The 26580-nt window shown below is 40.7% G+C and overlaps 1 protein-coding gene across 6 annotated transcripts in view; it reads left to right on the top strand.

Annotated features, from left to right (window-relative positions):
- The window catches only part of pik3r2.S (phosphoinositide-3-kinase regulatory subunit 2 S homeolog), a 50820-nt gene extending 29106 nt beyond the window's left edge, over positions 1 to 21714 (top strand). For all 6 annotated transcript variants that reach the window (XM_018243664.2, XM_041579926.1, XM_018243663.2 and 3 more), the window contains 10 exons: positions 332 to 417; positions 509 to 611; positions 1939 to 2037; positions 5418 to 5598; positions 6083 to 6208; positions 6781 to 6923; positions 7460 to 7636; positions 8489 to 8560; positions 9986 to 10153; positions 16562 to 21714. In XM_018243664.2, the coding sequence (XP_018099153.1) occupies positions 332 to 417; positions 509 to 611; positions 1939 to 2037; positions 5418 to 5598; positions 6083 to 6208; positions 6781 to 6923; positions 7460 to 7636; positions 8489 to 8560; positions 9986 to 10153; positions 16562 to 16751 (1345 nt within the window). In that variant the 3' untranslated portion in view covers positions 16752 to 21714. The remainder of the gene's footprint in view (positions 1 to 331; positions 418 to 508; positions 612 to 1938; positions 2038 to 5417; positions 5599 to 6082; positions 6209 to 6780; positions 6924 to 7459; positions 7637 to 8488; positions 8561 to 9985; positions 10154 to 16561) is intronic.
- Positions 21715 to 26580: the final 4866 nt, after the last annotated feature.

The raw sequence follows: 26580 nt of genomic DNA, 5'->3' as shown, positions 1-26580 counted from the left end.
ACTTACTCCCCCCAGACAACTCGCCTTATAAAAGCACCATAGCATTAGTATAAAGTTTGGAATCAAAATATAAAACTTACATATATGTCCACTGCAGCCTAAGCACATACAGTTATGACATTTCATCTTTAGGTTTTTACTAAAATCCACATCTTCTTATATGAGCCCTTGTGCACTGTGAGAGAAAATGAGAGGGAATGTGTTTAAAAAGAATCCAGATTCCAAGTGCAACAGTTTTTGGTGCCACCAGGATTTTGGTTCAACTTTTTATACCACCCACTGTATTTGTTACTAGAAGCACTGACATATACTATTGTTTTTGTTATGCCAGGGCTGAAGCTCTCCCTGACTTCCCTGTCCTTTTACTGGAGTTACTTTTGCAAGACAGAGGTTTACTGAACGACCAATCCCCGCCAGGTCTGTATTACAGCTTCCTATTTCTCATTTTCTACTTGGCATCAAAAGTGACTATTATTGCATTTATGTTTCCACTGACTTTCCTTTACAGCCCTCCCTCCCAAACCAACAAAACCCAAACCTCCAGCTGTCATAGCCAGTGGGGGAGGCGGCACTCTGCAGGAGGCAGAATGGTACTGGGGAGAAATTTCTAGGTGAGTTCACTGTTGCCTTTGTTTTCTTCGAACAGATGAAGCAGCACACTCGCTTAACCCACCCTCTGCTGGATAACCTGGTGCTCAGTGTGGGACAATTAGGCAACCTCCAGTGGGTCAACAACAAAGGAAACACTGGCATTCAAGGCAATGAATTGCAGGGTTACCCCTTGCTGTTTATTAGTGCGGAAGTGCAACGTTTCAGGGCAAACCCCTTTATCCAGCTTGATGAGGGGACTTGCCCTGAAATGTTGCCTTGAGTGCCAGTGTTTTCTTTGCCTTTGTTTTCTTGCAATCAGCTCAGAACACATGAAAGATTTTATTTTTCTATAATACAGGCCAATTTTAATCTTCCCTCTAATCATGTCTGACCTTGTTTTATGATCATTGACTTCTGTGGAGGTCATCCACATGCATTTGAGGTCATTAGTCAACCTAGTTGGTCAGATCCGTGCACTCTGGATGTGCGTGTTTTCTCTCTCTTTTTTTTCTAACAATATCTAATCATTATATCCACATAGTTCACCATGCCAAACTTACACTTGATATACATTTTTAATGTCAATATTTTCACACTGTAGTTTTATTTATTAGCAATATCTCTGATGAATTATTGGGAAGTAAAATAATCCCTTAACGCAACATTACTGTTCTGCTTCAGAGTGAAGGTGATGCAACAGCTCCATTAGCCCCCTTTTGTGTCACAAACTGCTGCTATGAGGTACAGGAGTGGGTCTTCTGAAGTTTCCATTATGGCACACCTGACTGTCCTGTCTCCAGTCATAGAATAGGGAAAGTGAGTTGAATGCATCTCACTGACCTGTGCCAGAATAAGGGTGGGTACACAGGCAAACTCGCATAAAGATGGTTGGCTTATACAGTGCTACTGCACTGTGTAAGTATTATAACACCAAGAACCACTATATCTTAGCACCCATTAAATGTGTTTGTGAATCGAGCTATGAAGTGTTCTATAGGTACAATGCCTGAATGTAATCGTGCCATGCATTCATGTTGGTGCATCACATGTACCTACCAGTGGGTGCAAAATTTTGCAATTTGCTCTAGTGAAACTGAAATTTTGCTTTGTAGGTAGAAAAACAATAGTGTGCAAATTTGTATGTCTGCTGTAAGTAGATGAGACCTTCAACATCAATAAATATAATGCTAATAATGTTACAGTAAAGTTCATATCTCTTGTTTTATAGCCATGACTCTGTTTTAACTTGAAATAATCAAAGTTTGCAGGTTTATGGATTGTATGCTAAAATAGCAATTAATTCCACAATAAAAATAGAAGTTAATATGATTGTATTTGCTGTTGTAGAGAGGAAGTGAATGACAAGCTACGGGATACTCCTGATGGGACATTTTTGGTGCGAGACGCTTCAAGTAAACTCCGTGGAGAGTACACGCTCACTCTTAGGTGAGGATGGCAGCTCTTTCATTTCCAGTGGTATTCTTGCATTTAGTAGTTGACAGTATCCTTCTCAATATTACAATGCAAATGAACAACACAAAGAAACTACAATATCAAAGCTTCACTGTTTTAAAGGGGGACAATAACTTCCTCTACCCATTTCTAACCTGTATGAAGAAGTTCGCCCTGTCCCATCCACAGCTGCTTCAGCTGGGTTCTCAGAATCTGCCCTCTTACTCTGTACAGTGGTGCTTGAAAGTTTGTGAAGCCTTAACATTTTCTATATTTTTATATGGATGTGACTTAACAGATCATCCTCATCGCTTGTGCGGCAATTACTGCAACTAAATGTTTGCGGTAACTATTGATCATTCCTGCACAGAGATGTTGTTGGGTTTCCTCACATGGACCACTGGCTTTAGATCTTTCCACAACATTTTAGTTGGAGTAAGGTCAGGATTTTGAATTGGCCATTCCAGAACATTCACTTTATTCTTCTTTGGTAGATCAACTATTGTGTTTAGGATTGTTGTCTTGCTGCACGACCCACTGTCTCTTGAGATCCAGTTCATAGATGTCTTGACATTTTCATTTAGAATACTCTGGTGTAGTTCATCATTGATGGCAAGCTGTCCAGGCCCAGATGCAGAAAAACAGGCCTAAACCAGGACACTCCCACCATGTTATACAGATGGGATAAGGTTATTTTGCTGGAATGTCTTTCTTTCTCCAAATGTAATTCCTCATTTAAGCCACAAAGTTAGCTTCATCTGTCCACAAAACAGATCCTTCTTGTTTGTCCACATGATCTTTAGCAAACTGTAGACAGTCAATATTTTTGGGGGGAGAGCATTGGCTTCTCCTTGCTACCCTGCCATACACGCCAATGCTGTTCAGTGTTCTCCTGATGATAGACTCATGAATAGGCTATTAAACTCTTTGCAGTTGGAGTTATCTTTGATGATCGATCACTTCTGGGTAGGGTAACAATGGCCTTGAATTTCCATTGTACACAATCTGTCTGACTGTTGGTTGGTGGAAACCAAACTCTTTAGAGATAGTCTTGTAACCTTTTTGTGCTTTATGGTCATCAACAACTCTTTTTTTTTTTTTTTTTCTGAGGTCCTCTGACACCATCTTTGTCCGAGCCATGATACACACCAACCAATATCTTGCATGTATGATCAGGCTTTGCTGGATCCCCATTCTTTATATAAAACAGAGTCTCTCACTCACGCCCCTGTCATCCCATTGAAAACACCAGCCTCTGATTTCACCTTCAAATTCTACTGTATGATAATCCTAAGGATTCACTTACTTTTGCCACATGCAGAAATGTTCTTGGATCGTGTTTTTCAAAAAATACATGACCAAATGTAATAATTTGTCATTTGTTTGACTAGGCTTTCCTTCATCTACTTATAGGACTTGTTTGAAAGTCAGATGATGTTTTAGGTCACATTCATATAAAAATATAGAAAAGGGGTTCACAAACTTTTCACAAAGAGAGGAGAGGAGCATAGTCCAGTTAATGTTATTTGATTTTTTAAATATACAGTTTAAAAAATGCAGTCCTGTTCTCATTTACCTACAGTATCAAAATTTCAAAGTTAGCTGCTGTGATTGTTTCCTTGGTTTATTTTTTTTTCCATTGTATTAATCACTGGAAAATGATTCCTATTAAAGTGTCAATGCCACTTTCATATAAATTATGTATTGCCCAGGTTACTGATTTAGAGGTATTTTCAATTTATCTTTTATATTCCAAAAACTGCCAAGCTCCTTTACCAAACACTACATCCTAGCCATTAATTAAGATCTGTGTATATCACAAATAAAATGATTGTAATTAGAGATGCAGATAATTGAAGTTGTGCTTGCTCATCTGACAATCCCTGTGCACTCAAGGAGATTAATACCTGCTAATAACAAGCTAAAAATTGTTTAATGATTTTGTGTGGTGTAATTAGGCTTGTTTGACCCTGTAGGAAAAAATATCAGCATCTTTACAACTATTATTGATGCAAACAGATCAATGCTTTTTGGTTATACAAGTGGTTGGCCAGTCCTGTCAGTATTCAGACCCATTAGTCCGTAACTCAACCAGTTTTTCAGTATGACAGTTCTAACTTACAGTTCTTGAAGTTGGCTGAACACTTTGTATTCAACTGAATCCAAATCTTGCTGGATTTCAGCCTACTCTCAATGTGGTTCTTGGGTTTGACTTATCTGTAAATGTAATATTATTCTCCTTTTTCATTCACATGGGTCTCTGCCCCCCAGAGCTTATAATCTACATTCTCTATTGCACACACCCTCAATAAAGGGCCATTTCAGCAAGGAGGGAACAGGGTTTCCATGGGAAACCATTTCCATACAGAGAGAACAAAGTCATACACTGTACAACAAATGGTTAGTGGTTGTAGTGGCATTGTGGATAATTATGGCCTGTTTCAACTGCTGTTCATGAAAAGGTCGTTTCCTGCCAATTTATGGTGTGGAAATCTCATGTCAGTCAGCCACTTTTGGGAACAAAATAAGACCATATGGAAAAAGCAGATGCTTCCTTCAGTCCCTCTCTCTAATCTTTTGCTTAAATTTTGCACTTCACAAGGTCATTTCTAATACAAAATATCTCTTTGTATCATGGATATCATGACAGAACATGCACTTTATTCATATATATGTTAAAGTATAATTTGAATTGAACAGAACAAAATCAAATATAATGTGATTATCTCATAACCATTGTCCGTACACAGAGGGGCACATTTACTTAGCTCGAGTGAATGAATAGATGAAAAAATACTTCGAATTTCGAACGTTTTTTTTTGGCTACTTCGACTACGACTTAGAATTGAACGATTCGAACTAAAAATCGTTCGACAATTCAATAGTCAAAGTACTGTCTCTTTAAAAAAAAACTTTGACCCCCTACTTCGCCACCTAAAACCTACCGAGCATCAATGTTAGCCTATGGGGAAGGTCCCCATAGGCTTTCTAACAAATTTCTGATCGAAGGAAAATCGTTCGATCGAACGATTAAATCCTTTGAGAACGATTCGAAGGATTTTAATCCATCGATCGAACGATTTTCCTTCGATCACAGGACTTCTGCACTGAAATGAATGAATGGCCTTCCTGTATAATATCTGCCTGTTCAGTATGCCTTGCTGTCGTTACATTTTACTTTAAGAAAATACTGCTTAAAAGTATTAAGAACACTGTCGTAACTGATGTGGGTAATGGTAGGATGGAGTTAAAAGGGTATAAATAACTGCTTCACTTTAAGTGTATTCTGTAAGTCGGTGGACTGTGTCTTTCCTTGTGTTCACACACCCTCTCTTACCTCTAAACTAATCAGTTCCTTCTCTTTCTTCCTTCAGGAAGGGTGGAAACAATAAGCTTATCAAGATATTCCACCGTGATGGCATGTATGGCTTTTCTGAGCCCCTCACCTTCACTTCTGTATTGGCTCTAATCAATCACTACCGGCATGAGTCTCTAGCCCAGTATAATGCTAAACTGGATACCAGACTGCTCTATCCCATGTCCAAGTATCAGCAGGTGAGCAGAAGTTCATTGTAACCTCTTTTCTAATTTACAGATGATTATTTTCCTTTGATCCAGTACATGGTCTAGTTGGTGTCCCAGGCCACCTCCAAGGTTTTATGTTGCTGCTGCACATCACCTTATTCCCAGTTTTTCCTGTTTTCAAATCCACCAAATACATATTCACCTCAAATTGTAACTTAACTGATCTTCATATATCTAGACAAGCAAATGTGACACTTCACAATAGTAACTCAAATTGGCGTTTAAGATGAGTTTACCTGCCTTTGTTCAAGCCCCCCTTTTAGCAATCACTGCTCTATTCTATGGTATTGACATAATGTAATCTCCAGGCTTATTTTCCCTAAGGAGCCATAGCCCACCGGTCTTATATGTCTGTATGTTTTCTAAGGCCTTCGACCACCATTATTCAGTTATCTACTTTAGGGGCTTCTTCTGTAGATTCTTGCCTTACACCTGCATCAAAATTGTATTTTAGGACCAGATTGTCAAGGAGGACAGTGTGGAGGCAGTTGTGGAGCAGTTGAAAGTATATAGCAAGCAGTTCAGAGACAAGACTGTGGAGTTTGATGCCCTGTATGAAGAATACACAAGAACAACACAGGTACTTTCTGGGGAGCTCCTGTGCAGCAAATGTTTGTTTGTTTTTAAAGGGATACTGTCATGGGAAAACATGTTTTTTTTCAGTAATGTGACCTGTGCTCTGATAAACTTCAATCACTCTTTACTGCTGTACTGCAAGTTGGAGTGATATCACCCCCCCAGCAGCCTAACAGAACAATGGGAAGGTTACGAGATAGCACCTCCCTAACACAAGATAACAGCTCCCTGGAAGATCTAAGAACAGCACTTATTGGTAAAAGCCAAGTTCCACTGAGACTGATTCAGTTACATTAAGTAGGAGAAATAACCGCCTGCCAGAAAGTAATTCCATCCTAAAGTGCATGCACAAGTCACATGACCAGGGGCAGCTGGGAAACTGACAAAATGTCTAGCCCCATGTCAGATTTCAAAATTGAATTAAAAAAATCTGTTTGCGCTTTTGAGAAATGGATTCCAGTGCAGAATTCTGCTGGAGCAGCATTATTCACTGATGTGTTTTGGAAAAAAACGTGTTTTTCCATGACAGTATCCCTTTAAGTAGTTTAATACTGAACTTCCCTTTCTTTTCACCAGGAGCTGCAGATGAAACGTACAGCTATTGAAGCCTTTAAAGAAACCATTAAAATTTTTGAGGAGCAGTGTCTCACACAGGAGCGCTGCAGCAAGGATTACATGGAGAAATGTCGTAGGGAGGGTAACAATAAAGAGATTGAGAGGTCAGAATCCACAAAGTCCTTATTTTGTACATATTTTAGTAGCATTAATCATATTGGTGCTTGTATACTGCTAGGGCTAGTCATTTTACAGTCTTGATGGCTGGCCATTGCCCATGAACAACATTTCCGTTATGATTATTATTATTACATTCAGCTAGTTATTCTTCGTATTTTAATATGTTGCCTGTCGCTCTGGCTTCCGTTTCATTAAATGTGTGTAGTTTCCAGTAAGCTATCATTGGGGGGCAAACCAAAGGGAATAAGCCAGGGGCAATGAGGAAAAAATTAGTACTAGGTACCTTGAAAAGCAAAGAAGAGAATGTAGGAGTGCAGTGGCAGAACTACTGGGGGGGCTAGTGGTGTAAGTGCACCAGAGCTTACGGTCAGTTTTAGCTGTCTTATTAAGCCCAGATAACCTCCCAGGCTAACAAGGTAAGAATATGAATGATAGTTAATGAGGAAATTCAGGCTAACTCTGGAGTTAACAGGCAGGGTTACTCTGTATTAAAACTTTACTTTTTAATTTCCCTATTTAGAATAATGATGAATTGTGAGAAGCTGAAGTCAAGGGTGACAGAGATACATGAAAGCAAAATGAAATTAGAGCAAGACTTGAAGAAACAAGCTTCAGAAAATCGGGAGATTGACAAGAAGATGAACAGTCTGAAGCCTGACTTGATGCAGCTGCGCAAACTCAGAGATCAGTACCTCTTGTATGTATAACATCAGAATTCCGAATTACATAGTAAATTGACTGCAAACCCCCTGTAAGATCTCTTCCCAGAGACGTGGTGTATGTAATAAGTTTGTGCAGATTTCTGTGCATTATGAGGTGAATGCAAAATGAGACATGCCATTTGATAAAGAGTTCACAGTCTTTAAAATGTATAAAATTTTTTCACTTCCTGCACCTTTAGAAAAGATATTAGGGGTGGTAATTCTCCTTACAATTTGTGAAGGTGATAAGAAACGAAGAGTAGAGGAGTGAAGGTGTGAGTAGTCAGGAGCCAACCACAAAGCCCAAAGTGGGAGTTCATAAGTGGCGTAACTACCGAGGGAGCAGGGGGTGCGATTTGGCCAGGGCCCGTACCCCCTCAGGACCCCTCGACAGCTAGCTCACTACTGACTCTTGTGGAATTCCAGGCATACAGAGGGGGGCGAGGGGCCCGGCTGCTCGTCCCGCGCCAGGGCCCCCCCCCCTAGTTACGTTACTGGAGTTCATACAGAATAGAGTAGGGTAAATGGGCTCCAATGGGCTTTTTACAGGTTCACAAAACAGGGAGCTTGTATGTAGACCATATGTGTTAGTTAGGTATATGTGTCAGAAGGAAGACATTACCTGTGAAATATATCTTAATATGTTCACACATACACACACTTTTTTATGATATTAATAACTGTGACATTAATCATTTTTTTCTAATATCTCTCACAAGTCAGTCCATATCTTGTCCTTGTATATGGAACTTTGTAAGTTACATATACAGTAAGTGTGTATTTGCAATGATTGCACCTTGTGGTACAGTGCATGGAATAACATTAACTGCCCAATCATCTTTCTCTAGGTGGTTGTTGGAAAAGGGTGCTCGGCAGAAAGATGTCAGTGAGTGGCTGGACACGAAGAATGAGCATGAAGAGTAAGTGTCCTTTCCTATTGCAGTGGCCTGCTTGAAAGAGTTCTATGATAGCAAAAAATATTTTTTCTTTTGAAGACCAGTTATTTCCAAATAAAAATTGGTGCTATACATTTTTAACTAAGTAATATTAAATAAAGCAAAGGTTTTGTTTCCTCTGTGTAGCATTAGTTCTTACCCGTTCTACAGAGATAATGCAAACTTGTTGGCAGCATTTGTTTGTATGTCTTGTATTGTATTGCATTACATACATAGAAAAGATCTTATTTTGTGTTATTAAAGGGCTCAAAAGGTAAGTTTTTTTTTTTTTTGTAAAGTTACTCCACTAGTTAGTTCCCTTGGAAGAGGTCCACGTATATATCCTTGATAAAGGCCCTAAGGTGGGCCTAAACGTTGAATACACAGGTGGCAATTTTCTATTTATGATTACCCAATGGCACATACTACTAAAAAAGTATATTATCCCTGAAAACTGCACTGATCTTGGGTATTTCTGCAGGAGCACTACAGAGCAATCATCTTCTTTCTCCTTTTAAATGCATTCGATTTTACTTGAAATTAGTTTGGGGTTCATTTATTAAAAAAATCGAATATGGCAAACTCGGACAAATTCTACCGACCCGAAAACTCAAATCGAATTCGGTTCGAATTCAACAAGCTTGAATGTCGGGAAGGCTACAAACATCTCCAAATTGGTCACTGGACCTCTCCCTTTGGCTTATACAATAATTTGGCAGGTTTTAGGTGGCGAATAGTAGAAAAAAAATATTATCCTTTTTATAGTGTCAATATGTTACACATTCACAAACACAGGCAGGCCCACATTGGGATTCAAAATAGGACCTGGCATTTCAAGTACACAGAGGCCCAAACAGCCCCCCACCAGCCCATTAAATAGTGACTGTCTATATGGCATCCACACAGCTGCCCCTCAGATTGCAGTCTGGAGCTGCACTATGGCTTGTTTAACAGGAGATAACCTGGCCAACATGTAGCTTTTTTGCCACTGTAGTTGGTTTGATGTATCAAAATGTCAACAAATGCTTTCCCTTCAATATCAGTAGAATCATTGCAAAGTCATGCTTGTAGTGGACAGGAAGAATTAGTGCCTGAAACAACTATATTTGGCTATGAATGTGATTTGCTGATGGACAAGGAAGCACAATACTTAGTTGTATGTGCCTTACCAATATGTGAATATATTACTTTTTGTTTTTTCTACGCCTGTCTTTGAATTTGAGTGCCTGCTTAGCTGTTTTATCCTTGAGTCAATCTCAACATTTTGATTTCCTCCATGCCCTTTCCCCTCTCAATCTCCAAATATACAGGCATTTTTTTTTTATAGCTTAAGCAAAATTGGACATTCCTGTTTTTTTTTTTTTGCTTACTTGGTGATGAGCAGTTATCATGTTTTTCTTCTTTCTACAGTGCCTACTCAATGATGGATGATGAGGACCTGCCACACCACGAGGAGCATACTTGGTACATGGGGAAGATGAAACGTGAACAAGCTGTGGAGATGCTGGCTGATAAGCCTGATGGGACTTTCCTTATCCGAGAGAGCCGTCAGAAAGGTTGCTATGCCTGCTCAGTAGTGTAAGTATTACTAGATAAAACATAAATTGTACATCACATTGCTATGTACCTTTTTATTTGTTTTATGTTAGCTTTTTTCATTTCTTTAGTAGATCATATGCCACTGCCCTCCACCTCCTCTCCTTTCTCCTTTGAAAGGATTGATGAACATTTGTGCTTACCAGACATGTGCAGCTCACCATTAGTGCACTCCCAAAGTTATATATGAGGGACAAAAAATACTTGTGCCCTGCACTCTTGGATGCATCTTGAAATGCCAACATGATTCCTCTCCTCACATTATTTTCTGAATTAGATTAAACTGGCAACTGTCAGAAATTGTGCACATTCCCATTGGACTCAATGCTTAACTTGAATGTAGTTATTAGCCTGACAGATTAATGAGCTTCCTGCCTAACCCACTGATATATGATCAGTTAGAGCTTATATGGAAAATTTCGCAACAACTGTGCTCTGTTCTACAGCAAGCATCATCGTACTGCATAGCAAATTCATAGCCATTTTCAATTTATCATCTTCTCTGTGAAAAGTTGAGAAGTTTTCATAGAAATGAAAAAATGATATGTAGGGAAAGCTACATTTTTCAATAACCCAATTAGTTTATAGTTTTAATGCCATTGCATCTATTCTAAACATTGTTTACCCCAGTCATTTACATTTTTTACTCCCTTTTTTTTGTCATTCATTTGTTCGTTTTCTTCGATTCTAGTTCTTTCAAATGAACTAGGTAAATTACATTTCTCTGTCGTCTTAGGGGGACACAGGGACCGATGGGGTTAAGCTCCATCCTCCAGGAGGCAGGACACTTGAAGTAATTAAAGGGGCGTGGCCAACGGGCTTTACCCCTCACACTGTACATTCCTATTCAGTTTTTTAAGTGTCCTGCTACCGGGAGGCTGGATCTGCGTTTGACGCTACGTTCAGCTCTGTCTGATACCCGGGGTGAGGCCGAAAAAGCAGGGTTACCTGTTTTTTGTATGGCAGCCCCCTACGTGGTGATACACACCGGGGTCATTCTCTAGCATAAAGCTATACAGACCACCTAGACGTTGCCTGTACTGCAGAAACCAGTACAGAGGGTCTAGCCGGTGTGGGGGGAAAGGTAAGTGGCATTTTACCTGTTAACAGGAACGTTGCCTAACCTTGGTTTCCCCCCCCATTGCCCCCCCCCTCCACTTCCCCCCCCCCCTGACCTCCACCGACGCTGCCCTTCTGGGGTGCTGGCCACAGTATCCGCTCTATAGCCTGTGTGTGTTGGGCGCATGGTCCGTCTTCTGTGTCAGAGGATGGAAGCGCTGGTTGTGCACTTACTTGCGCTGAGCCGGGAGCGCCTGAGAGTGGAACGCATATGCGTTCCACCTTCTGATTCTCCGGCGGCCATCTTTTTTCGGCGCGAATTAACGCGCTGGTGCGCATGCGCGCACGTATTGGAACGCATACATGCGTTCCAGGCGGCCATTTTATAGCATACAGCGCAACGATAAGCACGCTACTGACAGGCTCTCCAAGAGAAACACTTTCTGTGATCTACTGGCGATACCCCACACACTATACCTTCATATATAACATGGCAGAAGGTAGGCCAGTGGGAATATTCACGAGGTCGGGGGGGAAGGTCCCTACTTCAGCACAGGTGAGATACCTTGCTTGTACAAATTGTCAGAATAAGTTTTCAGGGGGCCAGGGGGAGTCGCTGTGCAGGTCTTGCACGCAGGGGCAGGGTGCAGCCAGCGCCTCAGGGAGTATTCCACCGGCACAAGTGGAAAATTCTCCTAGAAGTGACACAGAGGAACCAAATCCTAGAGTTCCAGTTGAACCTCCGCCCCCTCTATGGGCTGTTCAATTGTCCCAATCCCTAGCATCTCTACAGGGGTTACCTGCCATTGCAGACAACCTAGGAAAGGCTCTAGTCAGACTTAGTCACAAATCCAGTACTAAACGCAAACGGTCAGATGACACAAAAGATGATGATGCCAATTCTACTAGATCTGATGAGTCATCTCCTGAGCGACAATTATTTCATTCTGAAGGTGAAATTGATTCTTCTGGGGCTTCTTCTATGGGTGAGGAAGACTATCAGGATGAGGGCAGAGACCGTGAAAATTTACACGATGTAGACAATATTATCAAGGGCGTGCTTGAGGTACTGAATATTTCTCAAAAGCCCAAACAGACTGATAACGCACCTACGCTATTTAAAAGACAGCATAAATCAACAGTATGCTTTCCAGATAATGAGCAATTACAGAGTTTGATTCAGGAGGAGTGGAATTCCCCCGAACATAAATTTCAAGCTACCAAAAATTCTCAAAGTCATATCCATTCCCAAAGGAATTGGTGGAAAAATGGTCTAACCCACCGGCAGTTGATGCTCCAGTGTCTAGACTTTCAAAATCCACCACTCTTCCAGTCACTGACTCGGCAGCATTCAAAGACCCTTCGGACAGAAGGCTCGAAGGTTTTCTAAGGGCAATTTACACCTCTGCAGGGTCGACGTTGCGTCCCTGTTTGGCATCAGCATGGGTGTCCAGAGCTATTCAAGCATGGTCTGAGGGCCTAATTAAGGACATTCAGAATGGAACGTCCAGACAAGAATTGTTAACCTCTGCTCAAGCCATAGCTGAGGCCTCTAGTTATCTCTGTGATACCACTTTGGATACATCTCAAATCACGGCGCGCACTTCAGCTTTATCCATTGCAGCACGCAGAACACTGTGGCTCAAAAATTGGTCTGCGGACCTTAGTTCCAAAAAGTCATTAACTTAAAGCAGAGCGGCCGCTTCACATAGAAAGGGGAAATTTTTTCGTGGCCACAGCGGCAGATATACAAGACGTAACAGTTCCCCTCAAAGATCTCACTTTCGACCTAAATCCAACGATAAAGGTCGGCCAACCTGGAAGACCAATAGACCTCACAACAAGCCCTCAGGAGATAAGCCCACGTCAGTCTGACGGGGCATTCCCTCCGGAATCGTTGGACTGGATAGGGGGCAAGTTACTTCGATTCCGGGAGGAATGGACCCGGCATTCTACGGATGCTTGGGTCAAAGAAATTGTGACGGAAGGATATCATCTAGACTTCACAACTGTTCCACCCAGGAGGTTCCTCATGTCCAGAGTACCCCACAACCCTCAGAAGGCAAAAGCCTTTCTACAGTGTATAGACAAGATGGAGAGATCCGGAGTTGTAGTTCCAGTACCCTACACGGAGAGATTCTCAGGGTTTTACTCCAACCTGTTTACAGTACCAAAGAAGGATGGGGGACTACGGCCAGTACTAGATCTCAAGGGTCTCAACAAATTCATTCGGTCGATACGCTTCAAGATGGAAACGTTGAGGTCGGTAATTCGGGGGATGGAACAGGGTCAACTGATGATGTCCTTAGACATCAAAGATGCCTACCTACATGTACCGATTTGGCCTCCTCATCAATGTTATCTCCGATTCGCATTCAAAAACAAGCACTATCAGTTCGTGGCGCTTCCGTTCGGACTATCGTCCGCCCCCAGAGTGTTCACGAAGTTAATGGCTGTAACAGCGGCCACGTTGAGGCTACAAGGGATTTCAGTGACCCCCTACTTGGACGACCTCCTCCTGAAGGCCAGATCAGAGATGAGGGCCAAGGAGGATTTACAGAAGGCGGTACAGTTGTTACAGGACTTCGGATGGACCATCAACTGGTCGAAGTCCAATCCCCACCCCAGCCACAACATGTTGTTTCTGGGTCTGGAATTCAACACGATTTCGCAGACTGTAAGTCTACCCGCAGAAAAACAGATCAGGATCAGGGATCAGGTGCGGTCACTCTTATCCAGCCAATGGATAACGGTGCACAGGGCAATGCAAGTTTTAGGGACGATGGTGTCGGCCATCGAGGCGGTACCTTTCGCACAAATACACCTTCGACCGCTTCAAGCAAGCATTCTTACTTCATGGAAAGGGGGTCCGCTATCTCGACTCCTTTCATTATCACAACCGACAAAGAAAGCATTGCGGTGGTGGCTGAGTCCGAAGAACCTAGCAGTAGGTCAATCCTGGGCAACCCCGAACTGGGTTGTGATATCAACGGATGCCAGTCTTCAGGGATGGGGTGCGACTTGCTACAATCAGTCAGCACAAGGTCTATGGTCTCCCGAGGAATCCAGACTACCGATAAATATCCTAGAACTAAGAGCAGTAAAGCTAGCCCTAGCTCAATGGACGAGACAGCTTGCAGAAAAACCAATACGCATTCAAAGCGACAACGCTACAACGGTAGCGTACATAAACCGTCAGGGAGGCACGAGAAGTCGGGCAGCACTGACGGAAGCAAGACAAATTCTACACTGGGCAGAGATCAATTCAGTACAGCTATCTGCAATTCACATTCCGGGAATATCCAATACAAAGGCAGACTTCCTCAGTCGAAATCATCTGGATCCAGGGGAATGGGAACTACACCCAGAAGTGTTCGATCAACTCACGAATCAATGGGGCATTCCCAGCATAGACCTAATGGCTTCCAGAAGCAACCGAAAAGTAACAAGGTTTTTCGCCCGCTACAGGGATCCGTTGGCACTGGGGGTGGATGCCATGACCCAGCACTGGAATTTCAATCTAGCTTATGTATTCCCTCCACTTCCTATGCTACCGAGAGTGCTCAAAAAGATCAAACAATCTCAATTGACGGTAATTGTGGTAGCACCATACTGGCCTCGGAGAACGTGGTTCACCGATCTACGGGAAATGTCAATCGCTCAGCCAGTTCGGCTGGAGTCCAGACCAGATCTTCTGCAGCAGGGGCCCATAACACACCACAACCCCGGACTGTTCTCTTTGACGGGATGGCTGTTGAGATTTCCATCTGGAAGAGCCAAGGATTAGATGAAGAGTTCATACCTACCATGTTGAAGGCTAGAAAAGCATCTTCGTCCAGGTCTTACCACAGAGTTTGGCACTCGTACTACAATTGGTGTAAGGAGTCAGACTTTCCTTTCCTTGAACTACAGTTACCACGAATACTTTCCTTTCTGCAACAAGGTTTAAAAATGGGCCTCAAGCTTAGCTCCTTAAAGGTTCAAGTGTCGGCTCTGTCAATCCTCTTTCAATCTCGCCTAGCGAATGAAGATATTATACGCACGTTTCTGCAAGGAGTGGCACACATCATGCCACCATTCCGCCCACCCGTGGCAGGCTGGGACCTCAATCTAGTGCTGGAAGCATTGCTCGATCCACCGTTTGAACCATTAAGTTCAGTCTCTGATACATGGATTACTTATAAGGTGGTTTTTTTCTGGTGGCAATTTCATCTACTAGAAGAGTATCGGAACTCAGCGCCCTTTCATGTGAACCTCCATACTTGATATTCCATAAAGATAAAGCTGTTCTCAGAACGGTACCGACGTTCTTGCCCAAGGTTGTTTCTGCATTTCATGTGAACCAAGAAATCGTAGTTCCTTCTCTCTGTCCAGATCCGAAGAATGATAAGGAACGCCGACTACACAAGTTAGATGTTGTCAGAGCATTGCGATGGTATATTGATCGTTCCAAATCCTTTCGGAAATCCCCTGCTCTGTTCGTTCTTCCATCTGGTCCCCGCAGGGGTCAGCCAGCTTCTAAGTCGGTCTTGTCTAGATGGATCAGAGAATCGATTAAGCAAGCTTATTCTGCAAAAGGAAAACCTCCTCCAGAGGGACTCAGGGCTCACTCTACCAGAGCGGTGGGTGCTTCCTGGGCATGGCGTAACTCAGCTTCCTTAGAGCAAATCTGTAAGGCGGCTACCTGGTCCTCTACTCATACATTTGCCAAATTTTACAAAGTCGACACATATTCTTCCGCCGAAGCTTCTCTTGGACGGATGGTGTTGCAATCCGTAATCAAATAAATTCATATATGTATATACAGCTCGCTCCCACCCTGCTGTTGTTGGGACTGCTTTGTTAAGTCCCCATCGGTCCCTGTGTCCCCCTAAGACGACAGAGAAAACAGGATTTTTGTTACTCACCGTTAAATCTGTTTCTCTGTAGTCGAAAGGGGGACACAGGGCTTCCCGCCTCGGCGAGCTGGTGACCGCTTGGTCACGTTTGAATAGTTCCTTGGTTTACTTTCTGTCTGTTGATAGTTTTAATACTTACGTTAGCAGCTTTGGAACAAACTGAATAGGAATGTACAGTGTGAGGGGTAAAGCCCGTTGGCCACGCCCCTTTAATTACTTCAAGTGTCCTGCCTCCTGGAGGATGGAGCTTAACCCCATCGGGCCCTGTGTCCCCCTTTCGACTACAGAGAAACAGATTTAACGGTGAGTAACAAAAATCCTGTTTTATTGGTTACTTGGTAACTTGTTTTTATCATTCCCTGTGTGTTTAAACTGTATCCTGATCCTGCTCAAGTGCCTTAATCTTTTACTGATTACCATTTATCCTCTGCAGGGTGGATGGTGACACCAAACACTGTGTGATCTATAAGACTGCTACTGGATATGGCTTCGCTGAGCCCTATTACCTTTACTCCTCCCTGAAGGAACTGGTCCTGCATTACCAACACACTTCTCTGGTACAACACAATGATGCCCTAAATGTCACATTGTCCTACCCAGTATTGGCTCCTCCACCTCGGTGAGCCTTGGATTTTTAGCTTTGAATCAACTTTACCCATTAGAATAAGGCCTTCCAAAATTGGAGGTCTTTGGTACAGCTGGAGATAAGATGTCCAAAAGGATACAGACTGATTTCGATAAGCAGCTAGTCTTCTGTGCACCTCTGACGTGTAGTTAGTTGCTCAACAACTTTATCAAAGCTACTTATAGCTGGCAAATAGGCTTCATGAAAGGGACCATAAAGCCAGTATCTGCTGTTTTCTTCAGCCCTGTGTCAAGTTTTTTTTAACCTTTGGAAAAGCTGTGTTCATTTCCAAATTTTAGCACTATGTCAACCTAGATTGGCACAAGTGTACCCTGTGCTTCATGTCCAGACATTGTTAGTCATTGTACTTTGTAGACATGTGGGAGCCTGCCCTCTGTTATATACCTCACATATTGCACTGTGACCTTTCATAACTCTACATTATCCCCATTATGAAATAATCACAGAGCTCTGTTTTCGCCATTCCATCTCTCTAGTTTGAAGAATATTCAGCATATTGTTAATGGCCATTTGCCTCACAACATATGCTTACATGGTGGATGGGGCAACTGCTGCAGTTTGATTAACAGCTTAGATTTTACTGCTTAAATCAACTAGTTCATCCAACTGCATCTTTTGAAGGAGCTGGGCACTGCTTGAATTTCTGATATGCTTGAGTTGACAAGAGGCAAGATCAAACCAGACGAAAGAAACCCTTTCCATTCTGAAGACCTATGCCATAGAAAGCACTTGGTTCTCTCAAAAAAAATGTCAAGGAAGGAAAACTGAAATATGAAAATGAAACAGTTGGCCTATCTGCAGTGATTTTGCTGACACAGTGCCTTCACAGCAGGAGATGCCCAGCAGTTAAAGATGGAGTGCCTGGATTTTTGCTGCAAATGTGAAGAGGGAAATTGAGATTAACCTCTAACGCCATGTTGAGTACCTATGTCACTCTGGGATTCCATTTACTGTACTCAAAGAGATTACTTACCTTTTGAAAAGTGCTACCAAAGTGGTAGGATTTTGCAAAAGAAACACTACAAACCTTGAGCAAAAATAAAAGTTCTTAATAATGAACTTGACATTATGAGCTTTTGACGTCCCCTCTGGTAAAGGGGTTCACTGAACATTCTCTTGAAGACATAGTTACTTTGTTGTTTAAAGTTTTCTTTTGAAAAAAATATCTCTGCAATTTAGTAATAACTCTTTTTTTAATGACTGTTTATTATGTAACTAAACCAGAGGTAGGTCTTTCTTTGTCTGTACACCATTTCGCCTTCATTCCAAGTACACATTCATTTCCTCCTGCCAACTTGACCTTTACATTTTATTTACAGATATACATTCTAAACAAAGAAGTGTTTTTTAAAAAAAACAAAAAAAAACAAACACATTTTTTGTTACAGACCACGTTAATCTAATGACTATGGTATTTCCAACAGAAGGCAAAACATTCTTTTTTTTTTTTATATTCTAGAAAATAGATATTTAGTCTTATAATGATTAGGGTCCTTTTGTGGAATATCAAAGTAGTCAGATGTACTGATTTTAAGCTGTGCTTTATAACTAAGGTTTTAATATATGTGCTGGGCCCATTATCATTCGTTTAAGTGGTTCTGTCATAAGAGAAGCACTTGGACTGTTTCACACTACAATCATCTAAATCACTTCCAATCCCCCCACTCGAATATAACTTGCCTTCAAGTGGTGAAGTTGATTGGTCTTGTAAAAGGGATTTTATATACTTACTTATTGAACAAAAGTGACCTTGTTGGACATTTGCACAAGCATTGCCTAAGCTATAAAAATGTAATCCAAAAAAAGGACCTGCTTTATGTTGGTCTGACTATACCTCCCACCACCACTGTGTTTGCACTACAGGAGTTACATTACACAATAAATGATTTACATTTTTACATTTATTATGCTCTTTTTGTTGCATATTTGCCTCACATATTTAAGAGGCAAGCTGATTCGCTGGGATTTTCCTGGACATTGCCTGAGGAACCCCCCCCTTTTTTTTTAATTCAGTCACTAGGATATTAGTTGTGGCGCTGTTAAACCAGTGCTTACAGTTTTAATCAATTAAACCACTGACATTTCAGTGTGATATTTGTACCAAATCTACTGAATTGAACTCGGATGTGGCTGTTCAACTTGTTGAGTCTTGTTATAATCATTTCCCACTGAGACACAGCAACCGCAGTATGACAAAGATTGCTGGCAGTGAGGCATTCTATAGTTTCCCTAACTTGATAATTAGTGAGCACAAATTCTGGGCATACACAATTCACAGTTGCTGCAAGTGGCAAAAAAAAAACATTGTGTCACTCCGTGTTTATATCCAAGTAACATGATTTCAAATATGGCTAGCTAGAATTTCCCATATCAGTCAAATATTAGACGAAACTTTTTTTGGAAGTATATACTATTTCTACATCCATCTTCTCTGTGTGCCAGTTTTATCTGATAAGATATTAGCCTTGTGACCAGGGAAAGTTCAGCATTAGGTTTATGGCACACAAGGCTGAGAAAAAGTCTATTTGAGCAGATCCGCTTCCTACGTAAAGTGCACTGACTGGAATTAGTCAACTCCTGTGTACGCACAGAGCGGACTTCATTGCAAACTGGAATCCACTCCTGTCTGTGTGTACAGGGGTCAAGTCATTTCACTTTATTTAAAAAGAAAAGGCCTGCAAATTCACTCAAAATGGCTTTTTCTCTGCCTGTGTTTCTACAGCCCCCTATGCCAATAGCCTTAAATTAGCTTTTAGTTTGCTGTAGCGGAACCTACTCTAAACACCTGTCAGTGGTCTTATTCATTTCATTTGAATGATAAACCTTCCTGTTTTGCCTATTTTGTGCCTGCTTAGGAAATGTACTTGTAATTAAGCCCCAGCATGCAGGCAGCAGTAAGAATTCCAGAACAAAAGGTACAGAACAAAATATATTACTATTGCAACAACCACAAGAAAAGACTAATTACAATTATGTCTGCAGAATACTAAAAGTTAATTTTAAGGTGAACTACCACTTATATTTGAATATGCTGTTTGCTACCCTTAATTATGATAGCTCCTCCTTCTGGCACCTACATGAAGTTAAACAACCCCTCAGGACCAATATGTGTTTTGAGCATGAGCTGTCCTATGTCTGCCTTCTATGCAAGATTCTGGGCCGAAAAGACAAGTGTGCACAATCCTGACCGTTTATTAGCCTGTAACAGAATCTATAGTCATGGTCACAGTTTCTAGCCAGAAGTAGGAGCACTATAGAAATGTTACAGTATCCTGTTGCCCCTTATGCAGCCCAGAGGCTAACACCTACCACAAGAATATTTTGCTGCATGGACTCAAACTTTCTGTGTTTACCCAGTTAGTTGAGGTCTCCTGTAAGTCCCTTGGTAAAGTCTTAAGACACCCATAGGGCTAAAGTCTAGACTAACGTGTGTAGTGTGTCTTTGTGCTGCTGAGGTTAGTGTTTTCTTCTCTCTGTCATATTAAGGTGGCTTCTAAAGAGCACACAAGTTAGTTCCTGATGCTTCTGTAGCTAAATCATATTTCTCTGGTATATTACTGTATCCCTTTTTAGGTAAAGATACATGCTGCAATTATGTAGCACTTTTTTAAATAGAAATAATTCCCGATTTGGAAAATTAGTCAGCCATATTGGTAGAGTTCCTAGCAGCCATTTTATTTCTTCGCTGACTTGGATATAATATTTCCTTAAAAGTAGTAACTCTCTGAACCACATCATTGTGTGTTTCTGACTAGTGATGTGGTTTTGCCCAGGTCATTTGTCAGCACAACAGTAACTAAGCTTGCCTCTTACCTACCCATTCATGATGCCATTGCATTTCATGTTTCTTTAATGAATCTTTTTTTTCTTTTTAAAGAGTATCTCACCTTTGTTTTCTTCTTTCAGTACTTCTTAACATATCTTCATGTATAAGCTATTTGAATTCTTTTGCATTTAAATGTGTTTTTGCAGTAACTATTTCTGGGTATTTCCTGCAGCATGAGGTATAATTGCACTAAAGCTATTTCCAAGAGCAAGGCACAACCGGACAATGGCATGGTTTTAGAAAGGAGCGTTCATTCCTGGCCTGGGAGAGGGTTTCCATTTATTTCAAAGAAGTTATTCAAGTAGAAAACCAGAGGTTAAAACCTACTCTAATGGCTCTAAGTAAGACTCTGCTTCTTGCTTTCCTTACACTCACACAATAAAGTGTAGGGCACCCAGTTGTGAGCAGGGTTATGCAATGTGACTGGATTGTACACTTAAATGTTGCAAGGTTGGAGGTGTTTAGTCTTTTTGTGCCACTATTTTGGAAAATATCTATTCCTAAATAATTAAACCCTATGCTGCTGGAGACCCCCCCCCCCCAGTTGATATCTGCAAACTAGTCAACATTTAAAACATCTATTGTGTATCTCAGCCTATTCCTTATTGTATTTTAATACTTAACCTTTTTGAATTAAAGCTAACTGTGAAAGCATCCTAAATCCTATTCTTCAGAGAATTTGCCTTACTCTGTTCTATTTGTCAGTTTAAATCTGGATTCTACCGAGTTTCTAGCAGGACACAGTTGGCTGAAAGACCCCAGATGCTTCTTTAACATTGTTTTCTGTCCCCTAACACATCCTTTGACATGTTGTCCTATGAAATAAGCTGGTTTCACGCGTGTTACACGCACACTTTATTTTACTATTTACTTTTAGCTGAAAGAACTGTATTTGGCTCAATGTTTTGTAACCTTCCTCTTCTTTATGCATTCAAAACGTCCCGTGTTGCTTATTTCTTGCATTAGAATTGCTTTGATTGTTTAACGTTCATTTCTGTTAAAAAGGAAAAAAAAAAGTTTACTAATGTAAACCCAGTATTTGTTTCCAAAACTGGTACTCTAAATCTACATTTTTGTATGGTACTTAAACAAATTAAAATTTGGAAAATAAAAACCTCTCTGTTTGTATTTACTATAACACAGGCATGTGAGCATTACATCTGCCAACAGGAATATAAAGCACCTTCTTTTCATTGCGTTTTTTGTACTCGCATATTGCATGGTTGCATTGTTAAATCGGGTTGAAAAAGACTCTGCAATTTTAAAGTTTAATTTGTCTTGGTGGGTTTTTTTTTTTTCAATGTATACGAACAAATTTTTAAAAATGTTTTTTATTCCTCTTGCACAAAACGGTAATTTGTAATAAGGTCTCAAAAAGGCCTGGAGGAGATCATTATCACCCTCATGATACGGGGCGTCAAAACATCTCTGTTAGAGTAGATCAACTGTAGACAATAACTTGTAGAACAATCATTTATTACCACTCCCCCATTAGGAGAGACAGCATAAGCATTATATTGCCCAAACACATATATACAATATGGATTTATAACCCAGTAATGGACTGAATTCTTTTTTTTTTTTGTTATGCTTTTGGTGTTGCTCTCAAGTGTTGTGTGCAGCTTTGTTGCTGTGGGGCACATCGATACTTGGGTATAATATGTACCAGCTTATCCTTGTGCCTATGCCTGGCAGAGCCTGAAATGATATCTGTTAAGCTGTTTACATAAACTTGTTTTTTCTCATTTTTATTTGTATGTTTGGCTCTTTGCCTTGGGCTTTGCTGAAATGCACTTAACGATTTGACTTTCTCTTTACAATTGGTGTCATAATTTCACTTTGATTACAGGGTATTATTGTAAGTAACAAAATGACCACAAGATGTCACTTGTTAGTCATTACAGATTGGCCTCTAAATGCAATATTTTTATTGTGCTCCAAAATAAGCCAGTAGCTTTAGAGCATGGGTCTCCAGCCTTTTTAACCCATGAGCCAAATTCACATGTAAAAAGAGTTGGGGAGCAATACAAGCATGAAAAAAAGCCCTGGGTGCCAAATAAAGGATATGATTGGCTATTGGTAGCTCCTATGTGAACTGGCAGCCTACAGGAGACTCTGGTTGGCAGTACACCTGGTTTTTATGCAAGTAAAACTCACCTTCAAGCCTGGAATTCAAATATAAGCACCTGCTTTAAGGCCACTTATTGCAACATCCAATGGGTTGGTGAGCATCATGTTGCTCATGAGCCACTTCCACTCATCCCAGACATTGCTGAGAAGAGCAGCGTACTTTGATTAAAAAGTTGATTGGAGAGGGAAAACATAAAGAAGAGAAGAAAATGATAGGCTGCTCAACTAAAATGATCTCAAATGCTTTAAAACGGCAACCCGAAACTGGAAAGACAGGGAAGAAAATGGAAAACTACATTATAGCCAAAATGGCAAAGAATCAGCCAATGATTAGCTTCAGGAAGATCAAATAAGGTCTAACGTTACCTGTGAGTAATGTTAGAATTAGAATACACCTATATGAAGCCAAGCTATCAGCAAGAAGCTTGTGAGCGCTGATCCGAACATTCGGAGAGGAATCACTTTAATATCAAATTGGCTTTATTAAAGCACACATAATAATAGTAATTCAGCAGTGGGTGTGCAAACTAACGTGTTTCATGCTTATACACTTGGTACTTCCTCAGAGTTGTGCAAACATCACATGTTACTGTGCATAAATAGTGTTTAATAGTGCTTAAATGGAATTTTTGAGGTGGAAAAGCCAACATCTTAGTGAATTTATTCATATCTATAATAGTATCTTTTAAAGAGAAATGTGATGTGGGACATGCACAGTAACACGTGATGTCTGCACAACTCTGAGGAAGTACCAAGTGTATAAGCATGAAACGCGTTTGTTTCCACACCCACTGCTGAATTACTATTATTATTATGTGTGCTTCGATAAAGCCAATTTAATATTAAAGAGACTCCTCTCCAAGAATGTTCCGATCAGTGCTCACAAGCGAGTGAGACTGTGTAGCTGAAGCCGTAGGGAAGTAGCCCGGTTCTGGCAAGACCAGCGATCGGGAGGAGACGCATTGCTGGGTGAGCTCCGCCATTACCACACTACTGTTAATTGTATCAACAAGAAGCCCCCTGCAAAGTCCCATTACTGAAAAAAAAGACGTGCTGAAGAAGTTACATTTTAAAAAAGAAAACATTGATTGACGTAAAGAGAAATGGGGCAACATTTTGAGGACTGATGAAAGCAAGATTGTTCTTTTTGGGTCTAGGGGCAGCAGACAGACAACCCAAAACACTGAATTCAAGTCACAGTACAGTGTGAAGACAGTGAACATGGTGGCACAATCATCTTTATATGGGGATGTTTCTAATACTATGGTGTTGGGCCTATTTATCACATACCACTTTATATCAATCATCATGTTGCCTTAATGACTTTGAAATGGGAGTTTCAACAAGGAATTGACCCCAAACACACCAGTAAACAAACAACATCTTGGTTCCAGACCAACAAGATTGATGTTATGGAGTGACCAGCCCAATCCCCGGACCTTAATCCAATAGAAAACTTGTGGGGTGACATCCAAAAATTTTTTGGAACTGCCTAATATTCCCTTTTCTTCACTTTCTGTAAAGGAAACAAATTTGATACATTTTTCTGTTTCGGTTTGGAATAGAGTGTGCAGTGTTCCCAATGCATTTGCGTGTAAAAGCTATTATAAGGATTCTGAGCTTTATTCACTTTGCTATTATTCTGAACACAACTCTACTTGCTAAAGCTGTGACTGATACAGTAGCCCATGCTTCCTCCCCAGGGATTACCTCAGGTGCAAGTATAGGATGAATGGGGGCAGATTTGACAATGTAGAGAACACAATGGCCCTTATGTTGCCCCTAGTAAAGTGCCATTTGAGGTGAGGGTCTCACTTTTTCTCATGGCTAAATCAGCTCTGGCCTGACATGTGTGCAAGTTTAGGGTAATAGCGCATTGGGATGTTTTCCCATCATGTTCTTGTGTCATTTCACAACAACTTAGATAACTTAATATTGTTAATAATGCCTTGAATTCTTGAAATGTAATTTTGCACCATTCTCATTATTTACCAGTGGCAATTTGCATTGAGAGCAATGACACGGTATTTCGGACATTTTATCACCTATGATTTTTTTTTTTGGGCCAGCACAATTGTCCCATGTGTCATTGCCCTTAGTAAACTGAGCACCACTGTTGATATTAAAGGGATACTGTCATGGGAAAAAATGTTGTTTTCAAACACATCAGTTAATAGTGCTGCTCCAGCAGAATTCTGCACTGAAATGTCTTACACAAGACAGCAAACAGATTTTTTTATATTTAATTTTGAAATCTGACATGGGACTAGACATATTGATAGTTTCCCAGGTGCCCCGAGTCATGTGACTTGTGCAAACAATGTAATTTAGAAATAAAAACGACATCACAAAAATCATGACAGAATCCCTTTAAGCTATGCCCACGGCTTTGTAGGTAATTCTTTTTTTTAACAATGCTTTATTTGAATAAAGTACATTGACATCGTTGATATACAGGTGTACAAAGCTTAAATCTGTTATTATAACATTCAACGGTTGCAGTTTACATCAGCTTGTTACAGTTTTATTGCATACATGTACGGTTATCCATTTTGTATATTCTCACTGTTATATTGCTAGACTAACTCCAATAAATCTAACCTAACTTAACTTGTGCACTGCCTCTTTGTATTTACATTACATTCTACTTGCTACAATAAAGAGTTTTGGAGGGATAGGTGAACACTCTCTCTTCATGTCTTTAGGATTCATTAGGGTTGGTGCCAGGGTATCAGTTATGACCATCGTGTATGTCCATCCATGGCGACCATATTTTTTCAAATTTAGCCGGGCATCCCCTTCTTCCAGAAAGAAGTTTGTACAGTGGTACTGCATGCATGATCTGGGTTTCCAAAAACTGTATACTTGGGGCTGATTGCACCTTCCATCTCATGGTGATGGCTTTACGGGCATAAGCAAACATTATAGAAATCAGTGCTTTCTCCATTACCGTCGGTGCTAGGTCAGTTACTTGGTTCAGTAGCATTCCCAGGGGTTCTACCATAATTGGAATGTCCATCATATCAGAAACATATTGTGCTACCACCCTCCAAAACGTTTGTATCTTAGTACAAGCAAGACCATACCATGTGTATGAAGTTTGCTGGTGAGAGGTGGCAAAGGGGGCACTCATCCACCTGGGTTGGGGATATTTTAGTCAGTATACTTGGAGTAAGATACGCTCTATGCAGGAATTTATATTGCACCATTTTGTCTATGGATGCAACCATATGGTCAAAGATTGAATACAAGACCTCCTTCCAGTCCTCAAGTTCCAGCTCAGGTATATCATTGCGCCATTTTTCAAAAAGTTTACCCAGTGGGGATTTTCCAGCAGTAATTAGAATGGCGCAGAAACTGGACAGGGTTTTTGTGTGCGAATTAGCTAGCGCCCTTTCTTCTAGTTTGGTAGGCAAGGTAGTTATGGCATGCCTGAGCTGGATATATCTAAAAAACATTTTATTGGGTAGATCATATTTCTCTTTTAGGTATTGAAAATCCAGTAGTTTACCTTCTACCATTATATCTTGTAAGTATTTCATGCGGTAGTGAACCCAGCCCAGTGTAGAATGATTGGGTGCACACGTACAGAACTGGTAAAGTGTAAAATACGTTTGCAAGTCACTGACAACGTCTTCAGCAGTTAACAAGAGGCAGAACTGGAAGTTAATCATTTATAAATAACAAAGACCGAATTAAAAGTTGGTTAAAAACAAGTCCATCTATAACATAGCTAATGTAAAAGTGAGCTTCCTACTTAATATAAAAATGTTCCTCAAGATACATTTTCCCTTGTACTTAACACAGCAGTGTCATGTTATTTTATGGCAGGGATTATAGCAATACACTC

Source organism: Xenopus laevis, chromosome 1S, assembly GCF_017654675.1.
Source record: "Xenopus laevis strain J_2021 chromosome 1S, Xenopus_laevis_v10.1, whole genome shotgun sequence".
Taxonomy (NCBI): Eukaryota; Metazoa; Chordata; class Amphibia; order Anura; family Pipidae; genus Xenopus; species Xenopus laevis.
This window is presented reverse-complemented; position numbering and strand designations above follow the sequence as displayed.